At 46.7% G+C, this 20,606-nt stretch overlaps 1 protein-coding gene across 1 annotated transcript in view; it reads left to right on the forward strand.

Moving 5' to 3' along the window:
- SMG1 (SMG1 nonsense mediated mRNA decay associated PI3K related kinase) overlaps positions 1-20,606 on the forward strand; it is a 1,828,328-nt gene that overhangs the window by 239,224 nt on the left and 1,568,498 nt on the right. The window contains exon 6 of the mRNA XM_086940872.1: positions 9,281-9,494. Coding sequence (XP_086796998.1) covers positions 9,281-9,494 — 214 coding nt within the window. The remainder of the gene's footprint in view (positions 1-9,280; positions 9,495-20,606) is intronic.

Raw genomic sequence — 20,606 nt, forward strand, 5'->3', positions numbered from 1 at the left:
TTTTATGGAATGACTTAAAAGAATTATCCCTCCAAGACATCCACCTTCGCCAGTCTGGAAATTAAACGTAGTACTTACCAGACTTATGGGGCCACCTTTGGAACCACTTCATTCGTGCGGATTACAATTCCTAACATGGAAAGTGGCATTTTTAGTGGCCAATTGTTAGTGCCTGTAGCTAGCTAAAGGCACTAACAATTCAAGAACCTTTCATGCAAATACATCATAATAAGGTAGTGCTCATACTAACCCTAAGTTCATGCCAAAAGTTACATCAACGTTTCATCTCAATCAGTCAATAGATTTGCCAGTTTTCTTCCAAAACCCGCAGTCAGTGGCTGAAAGAGCTCTACACACTAGATGTAAATAGCGCTCTAGTATATTATGTTGACAGAACTAAAGCTTTCAGAAAGACAAAGCAACTAATTTGTTGCTTTTGCTCCACAACATAAGGGTAACCCTATTTCAAAATCAGGAATAGCCAGATGGATAGATAAGGGCATTCAAATATGCGATCAAAAGGTCAAGAGGACTCTAACAATTCCCCCAAAAGCCCACTCAACGCGCACAATGGGGGCATCCATGGCTTTCCTAGGAAATATTCCACTAGAAGACATATGTAGAGCAGCTACATGGTCTACCATACACACTTTCACTAAACACTACTGTGTAGACGTGCAAGCAAAGCAGCAAGCTGCTGTTGGCCAGGCTGTCCTCAAAACTCTTTCAAACTGCTGCATCTGGTACAGGTGACCACCGCTAGACGAGATACTGCTATACAGTTTAGGCTAAGATATGAATTCACCAGCCCACATGCCTCGAACGGAAAATGCTACTTACCAGTATGCATCTGTTCTTGGCATGTAGGGCTGCTGACATTCATGTCACCCACCCTCCTCCCCGGTGCCTGTCACAGCTGCAGTAATTCTTCCTACATACATTTACATGGTCATCTCTTACTTTTCTATACTCCATCTCTGCCACAATGGCGAAAAACAATCTGAAGATGCCCATGCGCACTGTAGTCCAGGGGAGGAGTCACCTATCTCGTGATACTTCAGACTCTTCCAGGACAACAAAGTGCAAGGAACAGGACCCAACACTAGACGGCGATATATGCCAAGATATGAATGTCGCAATACAAAAGGGGATAATGGACGGAGCGTTTGAGCAAATCAAACACTCTCCCCCAGTCAATTGATCTGGGTTTAATCCATCACCATTCTTTAGCTCACTCAGCCACCCCAGTTCAGACATGGCCATATGCAAATCAGCCTGACCCTGTGCCTCCGGGAACAGTCCAGCCCGAACTGCCAAGCCATGTCTTCCCTCGACCGGAAACAAGCTTCCGAGGACCGGTTTCTGGCTAACTTTGTATCACACATGCACACCCAACGTGCGCAAAATCTCTCATATAAAATCGGACTGCTCCTCCCTTTCACTTGACCAACATACCTGGATTCGAGCTCGCATTCAAACAACATAGTATCGAGGGGAGGAGGGGGCATCCAACTGCCCCCCAGAATTGCAACATAACCTTTCATCCTGTTAATCTCCCACTCACTGTCTTCTCACGACTTTTTCCCCTTCATACCTCACTACATTCTATCCTCGAGTTATCTGCCCAAAAAATGCACAGCTCCGTCCTCATACCTTTTGTGGTCCTGCACCCCTTTCCTCCTCTTCAGCTCCTTTTTGACCCCTGTCCAACTTTTTATCTTGACCTTCTCTCTCCTCCTCTCACTTGATCCTGACCTAGTAAATGTCTCCTCACCGGATTAAAATAGCTCTATGTCTTTGCCTTCCCAAACTTGATAAGTATCAATCGGCCTCACCACTCTATTGCTCAAAGCTTCTTTCTCCCTTGATATACTTGGCGCTCTTGCCACTACACTACTGTCCTTTATGCCCCTTCTCTGTACACCTCGTTCCCTATTCACCCACTCTTTTCTACTCACATCTTCCACCGCCCTCTTCCGCTGTGTCTTCAGATAGCCTACCTACCTGTCCCTTTCGCATCGCTCTCATTACAACAATCCACCACCTCGCTCACTCCCCCCAAACTTTGCATTCCTGTCAAAGTACTTAAAACCCACACATCCCTTTATCCTCCAAGACAAAGATATATAAATGTATATATATCACACAGTATTGCAACCTATATCATTCCGTACTGTACACACACCACACCATTGGCAAATGACACCATCACATCAAATGCCACGGCTAGAAACCCAGGCTTTCCTTATTCACATGTTAGATAACTATCCTTAGCCCTTCTATCTCCACATTTCACTGATACACTACCAACCACGGTGCCGCAGCATACTCAATAGAACATTTTACACTTCTCATCATCCCTCCTTCTGGGTACCTACCCATCCTGTCCAAATCAGTACACAACACCCAAGTACATCGCACAGTACAATCCATACCTACAAATCTTATCACGGAGCTACCACTTATCACCAGCACATCTACACAAACCCCCGTTCCCAGAGGTCTAAACCTCCCTTTCAACATACTAGCTCTCAACCCAATCTCCCCACCCATAGTTCCCCCATTATACAGTTAATCATAACTCATTACCATTCTCTCCATCAAACCAATGAAGGTAATGTTGCAACAATTTTCTGTCCCACTAACCACTACACCATATCCATCCTAAAACAACTAGCAGAACTATGCTTTGGGTTTCTGCATCTCGCTGATACCTAGGCACACTCCACATTCTGCCGTACACCCGCACCCAGGACTTCTGAAACTCTCAACTCGCCCTACATAGGAAGATGCTACAGGCTTCTTCTAAGTTAAGTCTATACAACTTCAACATTTTTTAACTAAAATTGCTAAATAGAAACTAGTTTTAATAAATGACCTGCAAAAACAAGCATTACAAATGCAATAGGTCTTGCCTTTCATTAAGTTAAAGCGGTTTGCTTTGCTATACAATAACATTAGCAAAGCAAATGGCTTTAACTTAATCAAAGGCGAGACCTATTGCATTTTCAATGCTTGTTTTTTATTGCGTTTAAAATAAAAAGAAGATTGACACACGAATAGGAAATCTGTTTCTTTTGGACTGTTGACCCTGACTTCTAAGTGTTATCTGGTGCACATACTGTATGTTTTTGCTTATGTATGTCCTCCATTTGGACCACACCTCGACAGCAGGGGTTGATATTGTGTACACTTTCAATGAATATTTTCTATTTGGTAATTTTGGGGATATACAGAAAAAGGTGCATGTTGCTCATGGGGTCCACTGTCATATTTATGTTTTGAAAATACCCGCCATGTTGGATTGGTTGTTGCTGCATCTGGGAGGGTAAATTAGTGTTGCTCATGAGCACAGGGAGCAGACACCAGGGTGATGGTTAGAGGTGTGCATGGTAAACAGGTACAAATGGAATGGACAATATTCAGAATCTTCTAGCGACCTTGCTGAGGCTGGCTGAATTAATTTTGGTACACTGAGGCTTGTGTGTTTTCTTGCAATTAGCCTGCACACTCGGCGCTGTAGTGAATTTGCTGCCCCTGGCTCCATTAGCCTTTGACGCTCCATTTTGTTGTTTGTTTTCCCCTGGTCCGCCCCTCCTCCCGCCACCGCCTCCCAGCTGCTGCCCCTCCCACGCTCCGCCCCCTCCACCATCCATTTATGAGCAATGTCCCAACGCGCAGCGTCCACGCACAGCGTTCGCGCCCCAGTCGTGCCGAAGGTGCGCCAAAGGTAAGCCCGTCTACGCCCTTCCGTGCCTGGACCGCGCCCAGCGCCATACCCCCTGGTCCTCGTAATGCCCACCCCTCCCGCATTACCTACGACGCCACCACCCTCCTAGCCCTTAACCCCGGCCGTTCCCTCAACTGCGTCCAAGCCGCCCCTGGACACACCCATGGACCCTTTTCCTGAAACTCCTGCAAGTTCGACGGCACCAAGAACAACTCCTCATCTACGAACACACAACAGATATCCGACCCCAACCACCTACAATGCATCCTGCTCAACACCCGCTCGGTCCACAGGCACGCCATCGACCTCTGGAATCTACTAGACACCATCTCTCCGGACGTCGCCTTCCTAACAGAAACATGGATGAATGCCTCTTCAGCCCCAGACATCACCATTGCCATCCCGGAAGGCTATAAGATCATTCGCAAGGACCGTACCGGCCACACAGGAGGAGGCATCGCTATCGTCCATAAGAAATCCATCCGCATCTCAACCAGCTCAGACGTCAATTTCGCCAACACTGAACACCTTCACTTCCAGATCCACATCGACCCCAAGACCACACTAAGAGGCACCCTCCTTTACAGGCCACCAGGACCCCGCGTACAATTTAGTGAAGACATCACGGACTTCATCACTCCACACGCGCTCCCCTCCGAGGGTTACATCCTTTTGGGAGATCTCAACTTTCACCTCAAAGAACAACGACCGCAACACCACCACCCTTTTGGACAACCTCGCCAACCTCGGACTTAAACAACTTGTCACTACCCCCACTCACATCGCAGGTCACACACTCGACCCTATCTTCACCTCCAGCAAACATGTCTCCTTCAGCCACACCACAGCTCTCCTTTGGACTGACCACAGCTGCGTTCACTTTACCTACAACAAACCCACATCCAACAACCACCTCCAACCCACTCTGCAAAGAAACTGGAACAAAATCACCATCGACCAGATCTCCTCATCGCTTCTTCAAAATCCCCCAGCCCACTCCTCAAACCCCGACCAAGCAGCCACTAACCTCACCCAATGGTTATCCAACAGCGCCGACATCCTAGCACCACTGAAAAAACGACAAATCAAACTAGGCAGCAAGAAGACCTCCTGGTTCAACGATGATCTTAAGAAATCCAAGAAACTCTGTCGCTCCCTTGAGAAGGCCTGGAAAAAAGACCCAACTACCATCACCAAGGACGCCTTCAAAAACGCCACCCGCATACACCACCAATTGATCCGAAATGCCAAGAAAGCCGCTTTCAAGGACCGACTAGATAACAACGCCCACAACAGCAAGGAACTATTCAACATCGTCAAGGAATTTACCAACCCCTCAGCCAACTCCAACGACATCACCCCCTCTCAAACCCTCTGCGACTCCCTAGCCTCATTCTTCCACAACAAAATTGCAGACATCCACAACAGCTTCGACAACCGACCCGAAGACCAACCCACACAACCCCCTGCAGGACCCCCACCCCCCCTGAACATCATCAATGACTGGAAGCCAATCTCCACTGAGGACACCATCCGTCTGATGAACTCTATCCACTCAGGATCCCCCACAGACCCATGCCCTCACCACATCTTTAACAAAGCAGACTCCATTATAGCACCGCACCTCCGAGACGTCATCAACTGCTCCCTCAACTCCGCAACCTTCCCGGAAAGCTGGAAACATGCCGAACTCAGCGCCCTCCTGAAGAAACCCACAGCTGACCCCACCGAACTCAAAAACTACCGCCCTATCTCACTCCTTCCATTCCCGGCCAAAGTCATCGAGAAAGCGGTCAACAACCAGCTCGCTGCATTCCTCGAAACCAACAATTCCCTCGACTCCTCACAGTCCGGCTTCCGAGCCAAGCACAGCACTGAAACCGCCCTCATCGCAGCAACAGACAACATTAGAACTCTACTGGACAATGGAGACAGTCGCCCTCATCCTCCTCGACCTCTCCGCAGCCTTCGACACGGTCTGTCATAGCACCCTTTTACAACGCCTCAGAAACGTCGGAATCCAAGGAAAAGCACTGGAATGGATCACCTCGTTCCTCACTGGAAGAACCCCGAGAGTCCGCCTTCCACCATTCAAGTCAGAGGCCACTGAAGTCATCTGCGGCGTACCACAAGGATCCTCGCTCAGCCCCACCCTCTTCAACGTATACATGAGCCCCCTCGCGGCCATCGCACGCCAACACAACCTCAACATCATCTCCTACGCCGACGACACTCAACTGATCCTATCACTCACCAGAGACCCTAACACTGCCAAAACCAACTTACATGAAGGAATGAAAGAAGTAGCAGAATGGATGAAGCACAGCCGTCTGAAACTGAACTCTGACAAAACAGAAGTCCTCATCCTAGGCACCTCCCCCTCCGCCTGGGATGACTCTTGGTGGCCAAAGGCCCTGGGAAAAGCACCCATCCCGACGGACCACGCACGGAACCTGGGCGTCATCCTGGATTCCTCGCTCTCGATGAACAGGCAAGTCAACGCCGTTTCCTCATCTTGCTTCAACATTCTTCGCATGCTCAAAAAAACATTTCGCTGGATCCCCACCGAAACTAGAAAAACGGTCACCCACGCTCTGGTCACGAGCCGACTGGACTACGGAAACACCCTTTACGCCGGTACCACCGCAAAACTCCAGAAAAAACTCCAACGCATCCAGAACGCTTCAGCCAGGCTCGTATTAGACATCCCGCGTAAAGAACACATCTCTGGTCACCTGAAAAACCTCCACTGGCTCCCCGTCAATAAGAGGATTACTTTCCGGCTCCTAACCCACGCACACAAAGCACTCTACGAAATCGGACCCGAATGCCTCAACACTCGACTGTCCTTCTACACCCCCTCCCGCCAGCTACGATCCTCCAACCAAGCCCTTGCCACTGTACCTCGCATCAACAAAACCACCATGGGAGGTAGATCCTTCTCCTACCTGGCAGCTAAAACCTGGAACTCACTTCCCACTCACCTTCGCCTTACTCAGAACCACCTAGCATTCAGAAAGCAACTTAAAACGTGGATATTCGACAAGTAATTCCCCACCCTTCTTCAAGCGCCTTGAGACCCTCTGGGTATGTAGCGCGCTATATAAATTCATTGACTTGACTTGACTTGACATAGACCTAGGCAGACGCCATTACAGGTGCCCCCCACTGAACAGTCCTGATGAGACCTGCTACCCATGTCAGGTCGAAACGTCGTCGACAGTAATAAGGAGGCAGACCCTTTATGCAGCAGTTATTCATCCATTTGTAACTGTTGCAGTTTATTGAGTTTTTATACATATTGTTTGGTCGTCTCCTTTTTGCAGAAATTGTATAAATGAAACCTTACAATGGCCACATAATTATTCTTAGTTTCACGTCTTGAGTGTAGGTTCGTTTTTTTGTTTAATTCACTTGGGACACAACATCACAACTGTTGATTATCGTATGTATTTATAATTGAATTGAGGTGGGTAGCATCCCTGGCGAGAGCTAAACCAGGAACCCTACGCGAATTAGTAAAAATGGAGCTTTTAGGTAATTTCAATGAGTTCTCGCAGCTTGTAAAAAACTTCAGAAAAGCTGTTTTCCTATTAGAACTCGATGAAAGTACGCTATTTTCTCTTTCTCCATATGAACTAAAGTTAAAACTAAAAAGTAGGACTTGGGAAGTGTGCTATAGGATGGATATAAGGGATCAACAGAAGCATAAAGAAAGGGAAGACCTGGTCCTAACTTATATACCCAAACAAGCTCAGCAATATACAAGGTGGAACATCCCACATGGTGTTCGGAGGGTATGGCTCCTCTTACGGCACAATTTGCTTCCACTTAACACATTGCTTGCTAAATGGTATGATACGTCTCCTTCATGTACGCTATGTAATTATGCTGCTCAAGACCTCAACCATGTATTGTTTGTTTGCCCGACACTAAGTCCATTGCGCAAAAAATGGATAAAACCGATTTGTCTTGAGTTGGGAATTCTGAATATAACAATGTTCCGTAATGCTCTGTATTCCCCCCCTAATGAAATGTTTTGTTTCAGACTTTTTAATTATTTTAAAGAATTTATGGATATATATTAATGTGAGTGCGAGATCCTGATGTGTGTATTATTCGGTTTATCCTCATAGTTTTTCTTTTCTTGTAGTTATAAGTAATTATTTTCTATTCTGTGATGTCTATATGTATGTTATTTTATGTGGCCCTCAATGAGAGCCAAATCATTCAATAAAAACTTGTAACTTATAATTGAATTGGTTACATTAAAAAAGGTGTACATCCACACTGAGTATAAGCAGTTTCTTTAAGTTGACATTTACCTCAATCACCCCCATTGCACATCTTTTTCTATTGTAAATTAATCGTATTTTCCCACAGGAGCCATTGTTTTTGGTAAATAATTATAATGCTTCTCTAGCAGATGGATTACATAGCAACCATAGAGTTAAAAAACACGCCTAGCTTCACATTGAAATGCACTAGACACAAGACGTTTCTATGTTTTGTAATAGACAAGGCACACTACCATTTCAGGGAGCTGCCATGCGGAATAACATCCACACCCAGGGTATTCACAAAGTGCTTAGCGGCCACAGAGGTGCATCTAGGTAGAAAGAGAATACACATATACCCCTACCTAGACAACTGGCTAGTATAGGCGAATTCCTTTCACAAATGCAGCGACAGCATAAAAACAGTGATGACGATACTCCACAGACTAGGATTGAGTAACTATGATCAGTTCTGGTCTGCGGTCTGAATTTGGAATCACTTGATCCCCACTTTGGGAATACGAGCAAAACAGTATGTTTTGCTCACTTGGTAGGAGTATTTTGTTGGATATTTTTCGGTAATAGAGTGACACAGGGTGAAGCTGAAACAGTTACAATGTTAGTCTCCATCCACTCTTGTATGGGAATGAACAATTCCAGCTACCACAGCAGTCTGGATTGCTAGTTTTGTAGCTTTATCAGCCAACAAATTCCCTGCAACGTGTATTCCAACACGTTTGTAACTCAATGTATGAATAACAATAGCTAGTGGCAAACATTTTTGCAAATATGCCACTTTTCGCCAAAGCAACTTGTGCTTGTTAGTATTCCATTTAGAGTCTCTTAATCCACCAGTCCGCCTGTAGTGTAAGTGCTCATTGTAAGACGGGACACAGTAATAAGATTCTCGCACTGTTAGTGTGGGGAACTCAGGACCAGTATTTTCTAGTACCAGAGTTAGAGCTTTGAGTTCATCCAGCTGTGTAGTGCAATCACCTAGTCATTTTGTAAAGTTTTGTAGAGGCTGGGGGACTCCATCCTTAATTTTTCTGCTCACCGTTGCGCATGCACCACTTTATAATCTGACTACCGCTTAACATTTTCAGCAGTGCTTTATGGTCCATCTACATTTAAATGTTTTTGCATTCTATGTATGGAAAATAAAAGGCTTGGGCAAAAGTAATTTCGTTTGATGCAATATTGTTTTTGAAAGGTTTGAATGTTTTGGATTTTTTTAAAGTAATGTTTTATATACATTTTCTTTATAATACAGTAGCAAATTGCTTCAGGAGTTGCGACAGGAAGGAGCATTCTGTCTTGGCCTGCTTTGCGCTTCGCTAAGCTATGAAGCTGAGAAGATCTTTAAATGGATTTTTAGTAAGCTTAGCTCATCCACTAAAGATGAAACTAAACTTCTTCTTTTATGTGCCACCTACAAGGCACTGGAGACTGTGGGAGAAAAGAAAGCATTTTCATCTGTCATGCAGGTAACGTTTAATATTTGAACCTTAATTTCCTATAACGTGAATTTCCCATATATACAGTTTTGCCACCAACTGATTAGAATAACAGTTTATCCATCCTCTGTTAACTAAGTTGGTTGTACCCCCAATAATCAAACAACTGTGACTCATTGCCTCTGTAGAACACAGGATGCTCCCAGTGTAGAGCTTTGTACTTCTCCTCCATAGAGGCTGTCCAAACTGCAAAATATATTTACTTAGAAGGGTTCTGTAAGCAAACAGATTGATCTGTACTTCGATTTTATGGAGTAACGCTTGGTTTTCCACGCCAAGCCACCTGGCCAATTTTCATCATAAGTGGTTGAACCTTTTTACTTAGTCTGTTTTTCTTGGCATTTTACATGTTTCCATAAGAACTATTTGGGTACATGGTACTTGACAAATCTGCCATGAGGGGTATAGGAAAATAACTGGATCAGTGCATGTTCTGTGTGTTATATAATACCTTTATTTATAAGTATAGATTATGCTTTTTTTCTATAGCTTAACATCCTGCATGTTGTGTTTGTATACATCAAAACTTCATTATGTAGCTCTGTTGTTAAAATAAGGTGTTTCACGTGAAGCCAAAGAACACAGATGCTGTTAGGGAACACATGTTAGTAAACATATATTTTAATGGATACTTCTTACTGCAGATTCCCCACCTTCAGAATATTCAATCCAGCCACTCTGCCCAAAGAGAAGCCAGTAGGATGTTGAGGACCCAACTGTTCTTGCTACCGATCCCTCAGCAGATTTGTCCTCTGCACCCTTAGAGCTATTGTCTGGTCCCGACTACAACTCCGGCTCCCAGATCTGCATCAATCCCTTCTCCACTGATCCTGCTGCAAATGTTGCCTATGCCGGAGATAGAGCCCCTGCCGACTCTTGTGTCCAACCTCACGTCGAGTCAGTTTTGATCCTAAACAAATTTACACTTTAAATCCACTCATATGCACTTGGTCCCCTCATGTTCTGATTCAGACACTTCTTCTTCCTCATAGGCATCATCACCTTTTTGGCACAGATGCTGATCATCCTGATAATTATGAAGATGATTTACCCTCACGGTATGATGATTTTGCATTAACACAGCATTGATTTCACCCCTGTTGGCCCTCAGCAGAGGAAAGCACATCATGTGCTGTAATAATTAGGCGTACAAGTGAGGTTTTAGACCTAGAGCTGCCTTCAGGTGAAGTCAAGACAAGTGCTCTTACTAAGATGTTGTGCCCTGGGCCAGTCTTATCTGTGTCCTTGTATCTGTTTTTAATGAAGCTTCAACTGACGCCCTTACAGGCACTTGGGCGATGCCCTGCTCTTGCTCACCTGTGAACAACCAGATAGCATAGACTGAACCTGGCGAACCGGACATTCTAGCTTATCCCTCGATTTCAGAGGAGTTTGGTGGTCCAAGCCTCCATCAGCTAAGTCATCCCTAATGCATTCTCATCAACCACTCCAGATGGGGACGAAATGGATTGAGGCTTTAAGTAAGCATATGTTCCCCCTATGCCAGCTTGCCTCTTAGGCAATTAAACACTCGTCATCTGGGATATGATCATCGAGATCTTGCTGGTGCTCCCAATGAAGTTTCTGGCTTCTTTCATTCAAACCTTTCAGGTTCGTAAAGATGCAGCAAAATGTCATTATGTCTGGCCTGGATACTACTGACTGATATGGGCGTGCAGTGGGCACTATTATGGTGCTAGTTGCCATGCAAGGAGGTGATCCCCTGCTTTTGTTAGGGACATGCGGGCATCTCTGCAACCTTTTGAACGATCCCGCCTCTTTAGCAAAAAGGCTCATTCTGCCCTCAACCGCTTTAAACAAATCAGAGCCACAGTGCATTCTTTGTCCCTTTCCACCCCTGCTCTACCATTGTATAAGCAGGGACTTTGTGCCACTCAGCACCCCCCATCCCCCTGTGACACCGGCCTTCAAGCCACTTTAGTTTGCCTTCAGCAGTGGACAACCACCCTGTAGGAGGCATGGTCAGACGCTTTTCGTGCAGGGTGACAGCCAGTTGCATCTGAAAAATGGGTTTTCCAGCAGGTCTATTCCCTACCTTTCTGGCCCATCACTGCTTCCTCCAATATCAGAGCGGCTTTCAGAGGAGCAGCTCTCTATTTTGATACAAGAAGTTAGGACCCTGTTTCCTTGTACCAGAGAAGTCTGTCTTGTTGTATACCTACTCCTCTTAAATGCTATTATATGGAGTGACAAATTAAAAATGCTTCAGCTGGCCCAAGTCTGTATGACTTGGCACTGCAAGATGAGTGCTCTCCTGTACCTGTCCTGCATTCCCACAGATGAAAAGTGATTCCGGTGGCCACTGGACATCTTCAGAGGTTAAGGATTACAGTTTTCTCCTACCTCTACGAATGGCTGTTGATGGTGGGTCTGCCACAGTCCAATGTAGACAACGTGTGGGTGGGGTGGGGTAGCGCACCCTTTCTTTCCAACACTTTTATCATTTTGCTCCGTTCATCCACTTTAAACGTCGCGTGCACATTGGCGACGTGCTCAGCCCATACAGCGCGTAAGTAACTGAACAGCATCATGGAGGGGCACTTTCAGGCCCCAAACCCGTGGCACAGCATTTTTACAGTCCAATGTAGGTCACTTCCAGATGACTGTGATCCTTCAGACTCTTTAGGGTTCTCTAATCAATGAGGCAAAGCCACTTTACTCCTTCACAACAGCTTCTCCTTTTTAGAGGCATTCTTCTGGATGCTGCATATCTGATAGACATCCAGCCGCAGATTCCTTACCTTTGGCAGTCAAGACTAATATCTTGACGGAAGTATTGCAGTCAGATGTCTTCTCTTTGGAACCCTTGCTACACTTTAATGAGGACCTTACAGATGCCCTGCTGAGTACCTGGTCCAAACCCTGCACAGGCGCTCCTGTAAATAGGATAATTGCCTGCCACCATTGCCCTGCTTCATGCGATCATCAAGATCTTGCTGGTGCTCCCAATGAAGTTTCTGGCTTCTTTCATTCAAACCTTTCAGGTACGTAAAGATGCAGCAGAATGTCATTATGTCTGGCCTGGATACTACTGACTGATTGGGGCGTGCAGTGGGCATTAGTATGGTGCTAGTTGCCATGCAAGGAGGTGATCCCCTGCCTTTGTTAGGGACATGCAGGCATCTCTGCAACCGTTTGAACGATCCCGCCTCTTTAGCAAAAAGGCTCATTCTGCCCTCAACCGCTTTAAACAAATCGGAGCCACAGTGCATTCTTTGTCCCTTTCCACCCCTGCTCGACCATTGTATAAGCAGGGACTTTGTGCCACTCAGCACCCCCCATCCCCCTGTGACACCGGCCTTCAAGCCACTTTAGTTTGCCTTCAGCAGTGGACAACCACCCTGTAGGAGGCATGGTCAGACGTTTTCGTGCAGGGTGACAGCCAATCGCATCGGAAAAATGGGTTTTCCAGCAGGTCTATTCCCTACCTTTCTGGCCCATCACTGCTTCCTCCAATATCAGAGCGGCTTTCAGAGGAGCAGCTCTCTATTTTGATACAAGAAGTTAGGACCCTGTTTCTTTGTACCAGAGAAGTCCGTCTTGTTGTATACCTTCTCCTCTTAAATGCTATTATATGGAGTGACCACTTAAAAATGCTTCCGCTGGCCCAAGTCTGTATGACTTGGCACTGCAAGATGAGTGCTCTCCTGTACCTGTCCTGCATTCCCACAGATGAAAAGTGATTCCGGTGGCCACTGGACATCTTCAGAGGTTAAGGATTACAGTTTTCTCCTACCTCTACGAATGGCTGTTGATGGTGGGTCTGCCACAGTCCAATGTAGACAACGTGTGGGTGGGGTGGGGTAGCGCACCCTTTCTTTCCAACACTTTTATCATTTTGCTCCGTTCATCCACTTTAAACGTCGCGTGCACATTGGCGACGTGCTCAGCCCATACAGCGCGTAAGTAACTGAACAGCATCATGGAGGGGCACTTTCAGGCCCCAAACCCGTGGCACAGCATTTTTACAGTCCAATGTAGTTCACTTCCAGATGACTGTGATCCTTCAGACTCTTTAGGGTTCTCTAATCAATGAGGCAAAGCCACTTTACTCCTTCACAACAGCTTCTCCTTTTTAGAGGCATTCTTCTGGATGTTGCATATCTGATAGACATCTAGCCGCAGATTCCTTACCTTTGGCAGTCAAGACTAATATCTTGACGGAAGTATTGCAGTCAGATGTCTTCTCTTTGGAACCCTTGCTACACTTTAATGAGGATCTTACAGATGTCCTACTGAGTACCTGGTCCAAACCCTGCGCAGGCGCACCTGTGAATAGGATAATTGCCCGCCACCATTGCCCTGCTTCATGCGACCCAAAGGTCCTCACCAGCCACATACCCCATAGAACTTGGTGGTCCTAGCCTCTACCTCCCATGGGGAATTCCCTTCCGCTCCTCCTAACAGAGAATCCAAGAGAGGCTGGATAGTTTGGGTAATAATTTTTTTCTTCCACCAGCCTTGCATTGCGGTTGGTGAACACTGACTGCTTACCATGCTGTTATTCCCACTCCATGTGGGAAACGGTTGCACAAGTCCTGCAACAGCGGGCCATCCTCTCCAAAGAGGTATCTGAGGGTTTTGCCATCCGTTTTGGTCTCGACTCGACCGACATGCTGGGCAGAGCAATTTCATGGACAGTGGCTATTCAACGCACCTCCTGGTCGAGGACTTTTGACTTTTCAGGGTATGTTCAGGCCTCTCTCATGGACGTACCCTTTGATGGCATCCATCTCTTGTCCTTGGGCCTCCTAGGGGCCACTCGTCCCCAGTCTGCCTTTCGCGGCCATATTCCCTCCACAAGACCACACAGGTTCAGAAACCTCAGTATGGCTGAGGGCGCTGCGCGTTCTGACCCTGTGGGTTAGGCATCCAGAGGTTGGGCCAGTCCACTCCCCTCCCCCTCCTCCGCAGCATCAGCCTCCAAACTCTCCTAGTCTTACCCTTCAAGATATTTATTTATTTTTATTTATAAAGTTTTGTATAGCGCGAACGTGACACTTCCGGGTATGGTAGCGCTTCACAATTTTGGGTAAGAGGGATACAGTATTTGGAAGCAAAAAAATGTTTTACATCAAATTATGCAAGGCGCGTGCAGAGGTAGGGCGGCTACAGTAATGGGTGAGGAACACTCAAACTTATGTATGTATACTGCATGCTAACCGTGTTTTTCCCAGGTATATAACCATGTCAAATGTTTATCAAGAAGACCGAATAGAGGGCAGTAATGGAGTCTAGGAGTCAAGGCCTCTTCAGGCAGGAACCTGAGCATTAGGATTTTTTTCACTTCCTTTTTGAGGGAAGCGTTGGAGGAGATTGTACGGATTTCCGTAGGAAGAGAGTTCCAATTCTTTGGGGCAATGCCAGAGATGGCTCTGTTACTCGATCTCTTTTTGTGGAAAAACTGTGGTTTCAGGAGCTTTGTACTTGCACTTCGTGACAGTCTGCAGCCCTCTCATAGTTCTTGTTTTAGATGGGGGTCTTGAAGTGAAGGGCTTTGTGCATTATGCAGGCAATTTTTAAGTGAATTCTGGCCTCATATGGTAATCAGTTTAGGGATTTTAGGGCTGGGGATATGGTTTTTCTTTCTGTCCTAGTAATCAGTCTAGCTGCGGCTTTAAGGGAAGCCCTTAGTAGGGCCAGGCTCAGTTTGGGGAGACCACATAGGGTGGAACTACCGTAGACTAGTCTTGGCAAAACTATAGCTTGTACCACCAATTTCAAGTCTTTCTGGTGGCCGGAGGAAATGGGAACTCCACCTCAACCAGTCAGTAAAGTCAGAAACCTGGGAGTAATATTTGATGATAAACTCCTTTTCCATCATCACGTGAACGCTGTAGTATCATCATCATTTAACATCTTAAGGAAAATAAAGAAACTTCTCCCATATCTTCCCACAACTACAGGAAAAACACTTATATCTACACTGGTGTTTTCACGTACTGACTACTGCAATGCCCTTTTCCTCAACGCACAAAAAAAGGTCATCTCCAAATTACAAATGGTACAAAATGCCTCTGCCAGAGTTCTACTGGGCATTCCAAAATCTAGCTCTGTCTCCTGTTACTTGGACCAATTGCACTGGCTTCCAGTCAGAAGTCGCACAAAGTTTAAGGCCCTCTGTATTGTCTACAAGGCAATAAACAATATGGGACCTAAATTCCTCAGAAGTTCCCTTAAGCCTTTGGCTACCCCCAGAACGCTTCGTTCCAACACGGCTCATCTGCTTCAGATACCCAGAACAAGGAAAGTTAACTGTGGAGACAGATGTTTCACCATAGCAGCTGCAAAACTATGGAACTCCCTTCCTTTTAATATAAAATCCAGTCCATCCCTGATCATTTTCAGAAAACAGCTAAAGACATGGCTGTTCTCTCAACGATACGACTAATCATTAATCTTTTTAACCTTTGCCTTAGAGATCCAACTACTGGTATGAGCTCTTAGCCCTCAGCGCCGAGACACCCAAGGGTAATTGCAGCGCTTTAAAAATTGCATAAATAAATAAATAAATACATTTCTGTGGAAGGAATGGACGGGCAGTTGGTGGCAGGATCCGCCATCACTTCCACCACTCGCTCAATTTCACAAGGTAGAGGTGGGTCTTCCAGATAGTCCACACCACCATGGGCCGCGGTTCAGCCTGTGGCGCCATACGTTCCCACTCTGGCAAGTCGCAGTCCCCCACAGCGGCCTGCTATTGTTATTAGAAAGTCACGGGTACGCCTTGCGATGCTTCCATATATACCACAGTTCTGCCTGACATGTCTAACAGTATGTCGCGGTATAAGATCTTGGACCGCGATCTCGTGTATTACCAATAATAAAATCTTGCACTTCTCACCTTGAATCTAGGGAATATATTTAATATTCTGATAACCATTTCTCCTCCTTTTCTTCCTCCCGTGATCCACAGTCTTGCTCCCAGAAGGCCTTGGGGAGGGTTTTGTTGCCCCATTTCAAGATGGCGGCCGTTGCCATCTCTTTCACCACTTCTTCCTTATCCAAGATGGCGACGGCTTATTTCCCCTTTAATCACTTCCTGTCTATTGGTATATCAGGGCTCGAACCCTTCATTTCCTTGCATTACGACACTCCTTGCTCATGCTGGTGTGTCCTTGCTCCTGTTGGCGAATCTTGCTCTCATCTGGTCTATCTTCGTCCCTGTTGGCGCTTCTTGTTTCTAATTGGACTCCCTGCAGCATTCTGCTCTTGCCTAGAATTTCCTGTCTTCTGGCCTGGTTCTTTGCTTGTATCTTCTGGCCCCTTCCTTGGTCCTCCTTCCACCTCCTTTTCCTTTCCTGGAGACCTCCGCCTGCTTTAAGAGGTTTTTTCCCTTTGGAGTTTTTTCTATTTCGGCTTCTTTCTGGAAGGCACAGTCTGCTCTGGCGTTTCACTGTCTGCAGCACCGTGGCTACCGAAAAGAGTCGCCCTTATCTCGGACAAACCCGAACCTTCAAGAATCCGCATTCCCCATCAACCTGCTGTAGCTGTGAGCGATTTTGTTTTGACATTTAAAGCCTGCCTTCCTTCCAACAAAGGAAAGGATAGTACAGATGTTAAGACAACACCACCGCCATGTGGTACTGCAGCAAACTGGGTGGGGTGCGGTCGTGGATCCTTTGTCAAGAGGCTCTGTTTCTCTGGACTTGGTTGGAAAGTCACGGCATATCCCTGGTGGTTCATCATCTGGCAGGTTCTCTGAACGCTAGAGCGGACAAACTCGGCTGTCGATGCCTAGCGGATCACGAATGACGTCTCCATCCGGTGGTGGCACAAGGTCTCTTGCTACAGTGGGAAGAGCCTGGGTTAGATCTGTTCACCTCTGCCGAAAATGCGCAATGTCAGCAGTTTTGCATGCTGGAGTTTCCTTAGCAGGTCTCGCTCGGAGATGCTTTTCATCTCCAGTAGAGCTCAAGCTTCCTGCACTCTTTTCTGCCCATAACTCTCCTGCCCATAACTCTCCTGCCCATAACTCCTGCCCCGAGTTCTCAAGATGATCAGGACCAACCAGGACTACGTCATCCCTGTGGCCCAAGACTGACTAAAGAGTCTGCTATCCTGAGCTTCTCCAACTGAGCGTCGATCCTCCGATCAACTTGCCCCTTTGGGAGGATCTTCTGCCGTAGTAGCAGGGAAGGGTTCTCCACCCAAACCTGTCATTTCTACCCCACCTTGTGTGGAGATTGACCGGTGGCAGTTGACTGCATTCGTCCTCCCACCTGAAGTCTGTTATATTATTTTGGCAGCCAGGTGGCCCTACACCAAGTGGGTGTACGCCTGCTGATGGAACAAGTGTGAAATATACTGTACACAAAAGTCTATTGACTCTTTCTGCTTCCCTATTTGATATCTGCTCTGGGCACTCTAAAAGGGTACCTTTTGGCCCTGTCTACCTTTCTGTGGCTGCCAGACCAGCCCTCTTTATTTAAATCTACCCTTGTAGATTTTTTCAAAGGCCTTCCCCATATGTTCCCACTTTCCCCTTTCACCATTCTTCAGTGGACCCTGATTTGTATCTCACATTCCAAATGTGTGCTACATTTGAACCTACCATCAAGACCGCCTTTCTAGTGGCAATCACATCCGGCAGGAGGCTTAGTGAATTTCAGGCTTTGTCAGCCAAGCCTCCTTTTCTGACCATTTTCAGTCACAAGTTGGTGCTTCACTGTAGGGATTCTTTCCCAACAAAAGTGGTAACACCTTTTCATGTGGGGCAAACGGTCACTGTGTCCACTTTCTGCGGCTTTCTAAGAGCTACGGCTTCAGCTTGGAGTTCCAGTCCTCGACATTTGTCAGCAGTAATGTGTGCTACGCTGCACACGTTTATCCAAGTGCTACTGCCTGAACAACCTTTTTGGCGTCTTTGTCTGCCAGTACTGTCTGGTCTAAACTTGTCCACAGTTCCTTCTCCAGGGATTGTTTTGCTGGGGTATATATTCAAAGTTAAGCAATCGGTGTCGAAGTCTCTACCAGATGGAAACGTTTCTTACCTTTGCCTTATCTGGTAGAGACATGTTATAGCTGTAGATTCCTTACCAACTCGCCGATCCTCCCTGCACTCAGACAGGATTTTAGGGTCAGGGCTGATCCCTTTTAGGGCCCTCGTTATTCACAACACACCAAAGTCCGTGCACTAAATGGCTCCACGCATCTGGCATGGAAAGTTGTGCAAAGTAACTGCCGTCAGCATGCCGAGATGATGCCTATATAGGTGATGCAAAAGTCACTACAGCCCAGTTGACGTCACGTGGAGCCAACCGCCACCTACAGGCACGCAGGGCTATTGCTCGAAGAAAATTCTTCTGGGGTCAGTCTTACACCTGAGAAATTCAAAGTTAAGGAGTCTGCGGCTTGATCATGTCTCTACCAGATAAGACATTACTGAAGGTAAGCAATTTGTCCTTCAGGGCCTTTCCTCCCTCACAGCAAATACAAGACATTGAGGCTATGAGCCCAATTTTTCAACCTCGGTCCTGGATCTCTGTGAGAGCAGTCTGAGGTGTCATGCATCCTGCTTGTCCACTGTGCTAAGTGGCATATGTAGCCTCTACAGTTGGATCTGAAGTCTCAGTAGACCCAGCACCAAGGAGAGCTGTTAAATGTCATGCAGGTTTCAAAGGAGACTGCACACAATCTGCAGTGGTAGCTGGTACACCTCAGCCTGACCAGTGGCAGGCCCTGTAGGAGAGTAGGGTCTGCTTACTATGGTTACCCCCACTTTTTGCTGGTGTTTCACTGATTTGTCAACTTTTGTCTGGCTGGCGCCCTGCTAACTAGGACCTCAGCCTAGCTGCTTCCTCTCTAAACTGATTGCATGTACTTTAGGTACACTCCAGATTGGTTACTGGGTTACCCTCGTGAGTCCCTAGTATGTGGTACCTTGGGTACGAAGGGCATGGGTACCCCAGAGGCCTACCAGGGGCTGAAGCATGTATTATGCCACCCCTGGGAAGCCTTCCGAAATGGCACCACAGGTCTGCCACTGCAGCCTGTGTAAGGTGGTGCTTGCACCCCTTACTAAGATAGACTACCTATATCTACCTATATATACAGACACATAGAAACCTATAGGTCACTCCTATGGCAGGCCTTAACAATCCTGAAGGCGGAGTGCTTGGTTTTGTGTGAGGGGGGTGCCCAAGCATGAGCGGAGCTCCTCTGCAGCTTTCGGAATCACTTCTCTGTAGCTGTTCTGTGATACAGCCATGCCATATACTCTTAAGTGCATTATAACTTTGCGGTAGATTCTAACTTTGGAATGGCTATGTCAAAACATGTCATGTTTGGTGTCAAACACTTGTGAATCCTACCCCCGCCAGTTTTGGCAGCAGGTGTAGAATTCCAATGTCCTGAAGTGAGAAGACATCTAGACACTTACCTGACCGGTAATAGTTTAAAAGAGCCCCAGCACCCAGCATCACAAAATGGATGCTGCTGCCACAGACACGAGTTTTGCAGCGTGAATCTTTCTGGATTCACTATGCTGTGCATATTCCGCTGTCTTGTGGTTGGGTCCGGATTCGTAGTCTTTTCTTTTTTTTTTTTTTTTTTTTTTCGTCGCCCAGGTGGGCGTCGGCGTCACCCCTTCTTGGGTGTATTTCCGGTGACGTCGGCATGCTTCCTGCGGAAGCTCCCACCCTTGGGCGCCATCTTCAGATTCTTTTTTCCGCGGTCGGGTCTGGATCGTTCCCGTTGGGCTCCAGACATTTTTGGAGAAAGTACTAGGAAAAGATTGAAATTGGAGAAGATATCGAAGGAAGAAGACTACGAAAGACTTCGCTGAACACTGCCCGACGAAAGGAAGGAGAATTCATCGAGGACTTCGATCGTCGACGTTCGCGTGGCCAGGGAGGCCTAAACACTCGATGATGGACAACAGGCCGTTCAACTTCTGCCCTAACTGCCACCACAAGTTCGCGCAGAAAGACCAACACCCGGTTTGCAACCTTTGCCTACCGGTAGACCACAGAAGCGAAGACTGCAACGCCTGCTCCGTCTTCGCCCCGAAGACCCTTCGTGTGAGGAAGAGCCAGAGGGTAGCGCACGCCACCCTCCAAG

The sequence above is a fragment of the Lissotriton vulgaris genome, chromosome 10 (assembly GCF_964263255.1).
Source record: "Lissotriton vulgaris chromosome 10, aLisVul1.2, whole genome shotgun sequence".
NCBI classification, from domain to species: Eukaryota; Metazoa; Chordata; class Amphibia; order Caudata; family Salamandridae; genus Lissotriton; species Lissotriton vulgaris.